Source organism: Heliangelus exortis, chromosome 28 (genome assembly GCF_036169615.1).
Source record: "Heliangelus exortis chromosome 28, bHelExo1.hap1, whole genome shotgun sequence".
Classification (NCBI taxonomy): Eukaryota; Metazoa; Chordata; class Aves; order Apodiformes; family Trochilidae; genus Heliangelus; species Heliangelus exortis.
In genome coordinates, this window is record NC_092449.1 from 1,738,926 (window position 1) to 1,748,388 (window position 9,463).

General features: G+C 48.2%; 1 protein-coding gene across 4 annotated transcripts; it reads left to right on the forward strand.

Moving 5' to 3' along the window:
• Window positions 1–463: 463 nt before the first annotated feature.
• TPM4 (tropomyosin 4) lies at window positions 464–9,359 on the forward strand. 4 transcript variants are annotated; one of them, XM_071727961.1, is made up of 9 exons: window positions 464–784; window positions 3,028–3,153; window positions 6,032–6,165; window positions 6,414–6,531; window positions 6,840–6,910; window positions 7,161–7,236; window positions 7,610–7,672; window positions 7,752–7,821; window positions 8,955–9,359. In XM_071727961.1, the coding sequence occupies exons 1-9, from the start codon at window positions 671–673 to the stop codon at window positions 9,035–9,037; spliced, it is 855 nt and encodes a 284-aa protein (XP_071584062.1). In that variant the 5' UTR covers window positions 464–670; the 3' UTR covers window positions 9,038–9,359. The 4 variants fall into 4 exon arrangements, with proteins under 4 accessions (XP_071584062.1, XP_071584061.1, XP_071584064.1 ...); XM_071727960.1 differs by lacking the exon at window positions 8,955–9,359 and adding an exon at window positions 8,314–8,533 and having other exon boundaries at window positions 466–784; XM_071727963.1 differs by lacking the exon at window positions 464–784 and adding an exon at window positions 3,868–4,093.
• The last annotated feature ends 104 nt before the right edge of the window (window positions 9,360–9,463 follow it).

A 9,463-nucleotide genomic window follows, 5' to 3' on the forward strand; every position in this document is an offset into this window, starting at 1 on the left:
TCTGGGATGTAATATACAGTAAGAAATTATAACCAGTTCCCTAACACCAATGCTTATTTTCACAGCAAAAAAACCCCTGCTGTCTCATAACATATCCTGCATCTTTTCATAACATAAATTTAGCTACCACTTAAGCATAGATTATTTTTTTCATTTTGTTTTATGCATGGATGTTTTTTGAAGGAATCCAAAAAGATCCTTTCCTTCATTAATCTTATGGCATTATTTTAAGAAGCTGGACCATCCTCATAGATCTACTGGGCTGTTGAATTGCTCTGCAAACACAGAGGGGTGCTAATAAGCTTTCAGTCGTGTTCATATGTCAACACTTTTCTTTCAGTCAGAAGCTTAAAAATGGAAACAGTTTTCTCTTTAAGAAAACAGGACCCAAATAAGGAGATGATGGAGGGGTGAAGATTCCTCTAGTGAGTCTGTTCCAGCTCACTCCTTAGAAAGGCTGTGTGTGAAAGAGCAGAGAAGAGGCCAAGAGATCTGGGTTTTGTCCAGGGGGCTCTGGGTTTAAAGCTCTCCACAACCCCTTGAGCTCATTTTCCCTGTGACTCCCTGGGTACAACTTCCTCCTCTCCCCAGGCTGTTAGAAGAAACCTAAGCCTCTGCCCTTCGGAATTCTTCCAGTTGCACCACAGATAAAAAATATCCCTTTGCAAACATGGAAGCAATCAAGAAAAAGATGCAGATGTTGAAGTTGGACAAGGAGAATGCCATTGACAGAGCAGAGCAGGCTGAAACGGATAAGAAGGCAGCCGAGGACAAATGCAAACAGGTAAGGAGAACCAAAATCACTGGGGGGGTGTGTGCTGTGGGAAGAAGGGCAGCAAAATGCTGTGTTGCAACTTCCTGACTCAGAAAGCAAAATAGAATGAAACTGGGTTTCCTGTTAACCTTCTGTGGAAGACTTTAGCCTTTTTGTGCTGTTCTACAGGCAGGGCTAAGTACTAACTTCTCCCTTCAGGCAGCTGAGTCTTTGTGAAATGAGCACTTTCCACTGATTATTAAGAGTACTTTGCCTGAGCTTTCTTGACTCTGAGGTAATTGCCTTCTTTTTCTTGTGCTTGTGATTCCACGGGGAAGCTCTGACATAGCCCAAACCCAGCTGTGTGCCTTGAACACCTGTAGGGCTCCTGCTGATACCTCCTGAAGCATCAGCTGTGGCTAAACATTAACTGAGTGAATTAACAAAGTTCACTTGACCAGTCCTTGGTGTACAGAGTGGTGCCAGCTGTGACTCAACAGCAGATGATGTATTTTTGTGTTAAGAATAATCAGAAATCTCTTAACTTGAAAGCTCTTCTTTTAACTGAGTTATGCTGGTAACATTTTCATATTCTTTTGTTTTTCAATGTTATTTATTTGGTATATCTACCTCATATTTGTGCTCCAGAACAATTTTGGAATGTAAGTAAACTGCACTTCTCCTGCTGTTCAGATTTTCCTTTTACATCCCCTAAATGTGTTTGCTTCTCCTGCATCTTCCTGACTGCTGTATTACATTTTTAGTGGTAACTTGGCCAAAGATTTCTTGAACTCAGGTTCAGTTGGAGATCCTGAGTGAGATAACTAAAGATTCATTTAGCTACAGCTAAAAAAAAAAAAAAAAAAAAAAAAAAAATCAAAAAGAAAAGCTTGGGTGGGAAAAGGTTTTCCAAAGGGTCAGCTGCTTCTGCCATCCCCCCTACCCCAATGTAAGGAAAAGCTCTTTGTCTCTTCTCTGTCATTCAGTCAGTTTGTACAAGCTGCACACATCACCCTGGCTGTCTGCTCCCTATTTCTTTCCTGGCCTCAGAGATAGGAATTGTTGCTTCACAATAAAAAAGTAAAAGAGAAAAATAAACCTTTGATTTTACTCCTTTTTTTTTTTTTTCCTGAATTCTCTCAATTTTTCCAGCTTTTTCTTTTGTGATGTGGGCACAGGGGTGATTTTAACAGCATCCACAAAGCCAGCATCACTTCCTTCCTCTTCCTGACTCCAAGCAAATGTGTTCAGTTCTCTCCCACTATCTCTGAGTAAAAGTACAGCCCCACAACAACCTTCAAGAACAGCACCCTGCCAGAAATGCTGTTCAAGCTGTCCTTAACTGAAGCTGGAGTGAACCAAGTCAGAGCACTGAAGCACAAACTGCTTCAGGTGAACTATTTTGATAGACAAAGCTGAGGTGAAGGCAGAGCTAAAATGGTTAAATCAGTTTCTCTCCAGCCTGACCTGGTTTGTGTTGCAAATGTTGGAGCAGATGGGTTTGCAGGCACACCCTTATCAGCAGCAGCCTCCTGATAATGTAAATTCTTCAGGGAGCATGAGACAGTTTGTCATTAAACAGTCTCCTGGCAGGTTATAAATAGTCCTGTTCTAGGGTACAATATGGATTTATATGGTATGGAGGAGTGAGCCTGAACCTCACGGTAGGATGGAGTGTACCTTGCTGGCCCACTCACTCACAAAATAATTCCACTTGGAAGGGACCTCCAGAGGTCACCGAGTGCCACCTCCTGCTGCTCTGTCACGGGGCAGATGACTCCAGAGGATCCCCTCAGGTTTGGGTGTCTTGAACCACAGACAAAAGGTGATCAGGGAACACCCACTTGTGTTTTCCAGCTACCCAGGGACTGCTTGCCTAATAAATCACCAAGTCACACAAGACACGCAGCTCTGGGATTGTTAAAACATTTTTAATTATGTTGTAGAACTCACTGCTGCAGGATGTTGTGGAGTCCAAAATAGAAATGAGGTGAAAAAGGGTTTATATCAAGTTTTATATCAAGTTATGTATTAAACCACGTGTGTGTGGTGGATGGGAGTGCTGATGATGCTTTTAATCATCTGCCCCTGGCAACTCCTGCCAGTCCTTCCCAGACTGCTTGCCCCAGCAGAACTTTGATCTCAACTTTTGTGACTCTTTGTATGTTACATGAAGTTAAAACTAACAGTAAAGAGAGGTTTTAACCATTTTCATCTGTAACTGCCAATACAGCAAAATGCTCACTTTGGGGTTTATTCCCTTCTCTTGAAAGGTGGAGGACGAGCTGGTGGCACTGCAGAAGAAGCTGAAAGGAACCGAAGATGAGCTGGATAAGTACTCGGAGGCTCTCAAGGATGCCCAGGAAAAACTGGAGCAGGCTGAGAAGAAGGCCACTGACGTACGTACCCGTGGCTCCTGTTTGCCCACGGCCACTCTCACTGTGTTTTCAGTGCCCACGCAGCACCCGCACTGCTGGGAGGGGGGGGGGGCAGAGTTTGTGTCGCTGTGCTGCGGGCACAGCACCCGCAGCAGCCCCTGGAACCAGCACCACCGCAGAGCCAGCACCCCACAGGGCTGCACTGCACCCACGGGGAGTTCCCAGAGGGGAGGGCAGCGTTTGCATTCTTGAGGAAATACCAAATTTCCTTAAATCGGAGGGAGCAAAATGGGGATTTTCCAGGGAAGCCGGGGCAGAGGCGGATGAGCTGGGGAGGTGCGGGTGAGCTTTGGCTTCAGCCACACGGCCGCTCACAAACCGTCCCCACCCCCTCCCACCCCCCCGCTGGTTTTGCTGTCAGAACAGCGGGGTTCGGGTTCGGCTTTGGGTTCGGGTTCGCTCTGCTCTGCCTGAGCCCAAACACGGCAGGGACGAACCGGGGGGGGGGAGGGAGGGGCGGTTCTGTCAGGCAGCGGGGGGCTCATCCCCCACCTCTACGACTGCCCGGAGGGGAGGAGGGAGGGGTCCCGCCCCGGCTGTGCCCGCCCGGAGCGGGGGCTGCGGCGGGGAGGGGACGGAGGCGGAACGGGCGGAGCGGGCTGGGGACGCGCCCGTCCCGGCGCTGTTTGCGGCGCTGGCTCCGTGCGACGTCACCGCCCCCACCTCCACCTCCAGCCGTGTGACGTCATCGGGCCATTGAAAGGCGCGGGGCCGCGCGCCGCCACGTGCAGCACCTCCGCGCTCTGCCCGCCCGCACCGCACCGCGCCCATGGCCGCGCCGAGCTCCCTGGAAGCGGTGAAGAGGAAGATCCAATGCCTGCAGCAACAGGCGGATGAGGCGGAGGATCGCGCCCAGGTTCTCCAGCGGGAGCTGGACCTGGAACGGGACCTGCGGGAGAAAGTGAGACCGCCCGGGCTGCCTGCTCGCCTCTTCCCGCTCGCTCTCTCCGGGCTGCCCTGTGCTCCTTCCTTCCTGTCTCTGGCTCTCTCTCGCTGGGGCGGCTCCCGCCTCTCTCCCCGCTGTCCCAGGACGGCTCAGCCGCCGCCGCCTCCGCTCCTCCGCTCTCCCTCTCGCTGCTCCGCACCTCCCCGCGGAAACCGCCGGCGCGGCGGCTGCTCCCGGCCCCGCCGCTGCTGGCGCTTCGGGGCCGTTCCCGGGGAAAAAGCGTTGGGAGCACCGATGGGCATCGGGAGGCGGTGAGGAGCTCGGGAGGAAATGGCTGTTTAATTAGGAAAAAGCGCTGCATGACAAGGAGCGGGGAGTTCCCGCCTCTCGGCGCCGCAACCGCTGGCTCGGGCACAGCTGGGAAGTGTCCGAACTCCTGGAAAACAACTTTCCCTCCTGGTTTTCGCAGAGAAACGAGAACTCGCCGCTAGTGTGCGGCTCTCCCGGGGTCGGACAGCTGGTTTCACTTAGATTTGTGTGTGATCAGCCTGCCCGGCATCTTCCTGCTATTTTATCACATGTCAGCGAGTTAGTTTTACCGTATAAGGACTGCGGGCTGCTCCTGGGAGAGGTGGAGCCAGACCAACTCCAGCTTCCCAGTGGCCTCGTCTCCGCAGCTTTGGAATCTTGCTTAATTAAAGAATGACTTAAAAGTGTCCAATCTAGTGACAGGAGTTGCAGTTTCAAGTTTTCTACACGATCGATGCTTTGTCTGTACTTCGAGAAAGTTAAACCACGTAGCACTGTGTTTAAAAAAACCGAATAAAAACGCAGGATAATTTATGAGTAGAGGAATTCTGGGTCAGCTCCCACTTGGAGCAGTCACTGAAAGCCTCTCCAAGATGGCACAGCTATGAATGGAAACCACTTCCTCCAACTTGGGAGGAGCAGTCAGGAACCAGAGTTGCTGCAGCAAAACAAAAATTTTTTTCTTGAGTCTTTAACATAAACCCATTGCCCCTGCAGGATCTGCTTCCTCCCAAAGTGTTGGGTGCTTGTTTTTTTTAAAAAAAAAATTGATCTTGTCTATGGCAGTCATGCTTAGATTTGGGGACAATTAGGTGCATAAATCCTGACTGAAATAGGGCTTTATTTTCCTTCAGCTAACAAGCAACTGAAGGAATCTTCATTGAATGAACACAGGGTGTTCCTGGACACTGATTTGTTCCTATTGTCTGTCCAAGCATCTCTCCCAACAATTTATTATCTCACCTTTTTTTTAACTTTATTGGAGTTTCAAATTACTGTGCAGTTGGTTCAGTAGTATATAAACAGATATTAAGAAAAGCTTTCTTCCTGATTCCTGAAGTACCACAGGAAGCAATGAAAAAGGAAAGTGAACTTATTTTAGGAAGTACCTAATGTTGCCTCTGCCCTGCTGAGCCCAGCTGTACCTGTACCAGGTAAAGATGATGAAGGTTTGCAGGCTGAGGATCATGAAATGGCTTTGTCTGCAGTGTGCTGGGACAGAATATTGCTGCAATCTGTGATGAAACCAAGAGCAGAGAAATAAACTGAAGCTTTTTTGGGTTTTTTTTGTTTTTTTGCACAAGCTATTATAGAAACAGTTCAGGTTTTCACTTTGGAATTCTATGGGTAGATCCAGCCCTGTAAAGTGATCTGAAATGTTGAATCCTTCATTGTATGGCAGGAATGATAAGGGCCACTAAAAAAGAAAGGAGAAACACATACCCCATACCTTGACATTCCTGAGATGCCAAGAGTTTAAACAAACAGAAAGCAGAGAGGGAAAGTTCCCAGAGCTTCCCTGCCTACACCAAGGTGAAGCCTTTGCAGTTTTAAGAGAAGCTGATTAGTTGGGAACATTTGCAAGTGGCTTGGAGGGAAACTCAGCTCTGGGTGGTTTATTTTGTGTGTTTTTATTTCCTGCAGGCTGAAGGGGAGGTGGCAGCTCTCAACAGACGTATCCAGCTAGTGGAAGAGGAGTTGGATCGTGCCCAGGAACGGTTGGCCACAGCCCTGCAGAAACTGGAGGAGGCTGAGAAAGCAGCAGATGAGAGTGAGAGGTACATTTCCTTTTTTTTTTTTTCCTTTCTAAAAAAAAAATAGTTGCTAATGTGTAAGAAATTCCAGCATCTGCACGTGCTAGTGTGGTTTGCATGTCAGAGAGTGAAATGTTTAACAAGCTTGACTGAGTAATTCTGTAAGAACAGGAGGGTTTGGTCCTAAGGGGCCACGTTTGGGTTACACGGAATTCCACTCTAGGAGCTTTGAGATAAAAGGGTTAAAATGCTTCTGTGTTTGACTTCTGCAGAGGAATGAAGGTTATTGAGAACAGAGCAATGAAAGATGAAGAGAAAATGGAAATTCAGGAAATGCAGCTGAAGGAGGCAAAGCACATTGCTGAGGAAGCTGACCGCAAATACGAAGAGGTAAAAGGATAAGGGAAAGGTTAAACCCAGGGCAGAACTCTGAGCACTTTGTTACTCCTCAGCTCACTCATTCCCTGCACATTCCTCACTCTGGGATGGGTCGACTTTGGAACATTCCCAACTAGGAGTCATTTTAATAGTGACTTTGCAGCATCTTTGCTATTTGGTGCTAAGAACACAGTGAGATCTGATGCTGTACCTGTGTGTTTGAGTCTGATTTCTTCATTCAGAAGGAAAAAAGCAGGAGCTGGGAGAGGAATGAGTCAGAAGGGACAGAGTGGCTCAGTGCAGCTCTTTTCTCTCCACAGGTTGCCCGTAAGCTGGTGATTTTGGAGGGTGAGCTGGAAAGGGCTGAAGAGCGAGCAGAGGTGTCTGAAGTGTGAGTAACTGCAGCTCAGGGAGCAGTTTAGGAAACAGTAAAAGTCCAGGCTTTATTTCAGTAGAAAAATCTCCAACTGGAAGGCAGGCAGGCGTGTAGCACACACAGAGTAGCTTTTTTGTACTCTCTCCACTCAGTTTTTTCCTTTCAGACTTTATAACGACTGCATCTCTCATTTTTTAAACTTCTTGATAAGTAACAGTCATAACAAGGACAGCAGTCATTTTTATTTTTCATTTTCTCCCTGTAGTAAATGTAGTGACCTTGAAGAGGAGCTGAAGAATGTCACTAACAACCTGAAGTCCTTGGAAGCTCAGTCTGAAAAGGTTGGTTCTTTCTGAGCACTGAGGGACAAAGCCAAAAAGTGTCATTAAAATCCATAGAAATAATCCAGAAATACAAAGAAAGTGGAAGGGCTGAGCTGGCTTCCTGTTCCCTCACACGGTGGTGGTGTTGTGCTGCACAGGAACAGCCCATTAGGATGTGACACATAGAGGAGTTTGGACATTCCCAGAGTCTTGAAATGGTGGTTTATGTACCTGAAATGTCTGAAATAACTTTGGGAAGAGGAGAAACACATGGAAAGGGTGTTTGCAGCTGCTGTAAAAGGAGACGTGGTTATAAATAGGTCACTGTTCCATAAAGATGTAGTGTTGTTGGTACAGCTTCCCTTACAGAGAGTGTTGATTGTTTTCACAGTACTCAGAAAAAGAAGATAAATACGAAGAAGAAATCAAGATTCTGTCTGACAAGCTTAAGGAAGTAAGTGTCCCCAGCTTCCAGCTCTCTTTTGGCATCATTTTTTAAACACCATCCAATTACTCCATTTCATTTTCTTTAGGCTGAAACCCGTGCTGAGTTTGCAGAGAGAACAGTTGCCAAACTGGAAAAGTCTATTGATGACCTGGAAGGTAGGAAGTTACTGGAGTTTCATTTAAAAGCAGTCACTTTTAAATCTAAAAACAGAATTCTGGGAGCAGGCTTCACATTTTCTTGGGAAAAGAGAGAGGGGCTCATTGGATCAGTGTGATGTGTCTGCTGGACACCTCCTTCTCATGGTGCCTCCTGGCTGGAGGAACTTCTCCTCTCTTTGAACAGCAAATGACAATGCTCTGCTTTTGTCCAGCTCATGGATCCAGGGACTCAGGAGCTCTTTCTGTTAATCACAAGATCACAACCTAGCTTTATCTGATTACTGGAAAATAATTTTGTGTGAGGTTAAAACCAAAGGAAATGCAGATGAAGCTTCTTTCTTGGCAGCTCTCTGCATTTTTTTGTTTTCACACCAACGCTCACACATTTCTTCTTTTTGTTTCCTCCCCAACTGCTCTGCCTGCTGCCTGTCTCCATCTCTTCCTCTGGACTGTTTTTCTGCATTTCTTGCTGACCCTCCTGACCTGCAGACGAGCTGTATGCTCAGAAGCTGAAGTACAAAGCAATCAGTGAGGAGCTTGACCATGCTCTCAATGACATGACCTCCCTGTGACCGGCACCGCCCGCCCCGGCTCCGGCCTCTCCTCTGCTTTCCTTGCCTGCACTCCCTCTCCCTTCTCTGCGCCTGCCCCGAGCCATCCTTCCACCTCCTCTGGGAGAACTGAGCTCAATAAAAACAAGATACCTCTACCCTCCAGCTTCTGGGGTTTATTTCCTTATCATTCACCTCAAACACACTCATCACGACACTGAAAATCCCTTCAGCTCCTCACGCTCAGGGTCAGGCAGGTGCTGGGAGTGCCCTGAACTCCAGGGCTCCCGAGGAGTTTGGTGTCCGGGTGTGCTCCTGCCCGGCTGAGCCCTCCCAGGACAAGGGAAGCTCTGGAGGGTGCTCTGTAAATCACCTGAAATCAAAACACAGATCTCACATCACACACAAAATGTGCCCCAAAGCTACTGAATTCAGGCAGTTACCAAAACGCTCGGCCCTGTTTTGTGGATGCAGTTTTAGTGGTGTCTGGAACAGGTAAGTGATGGGGTTATTGAGAGGGAAAAGGCTGTGAGGTAACGTGTGGGTTAACTCTTGGCTTTTTTTCTTCTTTCTCACTAGTAAAATTGGCTCAAGCAAAAGCAGAGAACTTGGGGCTGCACCAGACACTGAACGAGACGCTAAACGAACTGAACTGTATATGAGCAGGCACAGAGCCCCGGCGGCCACACGGAGTCTCCTGCATTTCCTGCACCCTCCCTTCCTCTTTTCTCTCTCTGTAGCACAGAAAAAAACATTTAAGTTATGAACAGCACCGGCAGCGTGAGGCCTCGGGCGTTCCCTGGCACCGCCAGCGCGGCCTCGAGCCCCTGGGGTGGAGGAGCCCGGAGCAGGAGAGGGAGCCCCGGGGCCGTGGGTGCCTTCAGCTTCACCTCCCCTGTGCCTCGGCAGCCATTTTGTATCCCCCGGCAGAGCTCCCGCTGCGCCTGTCCGTGCCGTTTCATAATAAACACGTTCCTCACGGTACCGGTGCCTCCTCCCGCTCATTTCCTGGGTTTGGTTTGGTTTTGTTAGGGTTGGGGTGGGTTTTTTTGGGGTTTTTTTTGGTAGCTCTTCTGCTCGGGTGACGT

Excerpts from the sequence above, each read along its gene's own strand:
- TPM4 (XM_071727961.1), top strand. The coding sequence starts at position 671 with ATGGAAGCAATCAAGAAAAAGATGCAGATGTTGAAGTTGGACAAGGAG. Across the intron at positions 3,154-6,031 it reads CTGAGAAGAAGGCCACTGAC|GCTGAAGGGGAGGTGGCAGC; the intron begins GTACGTACCCGT and ends TATTTCCTGCAG. Across the intron at positions 7,237-7,609 it reads TGGAAGCTCAGTCTGAAAAG|TACTCAGAAAAAGAAGATAA; the intron begins GTTGGTTCTTTC and ends TTGTTTTCACAG.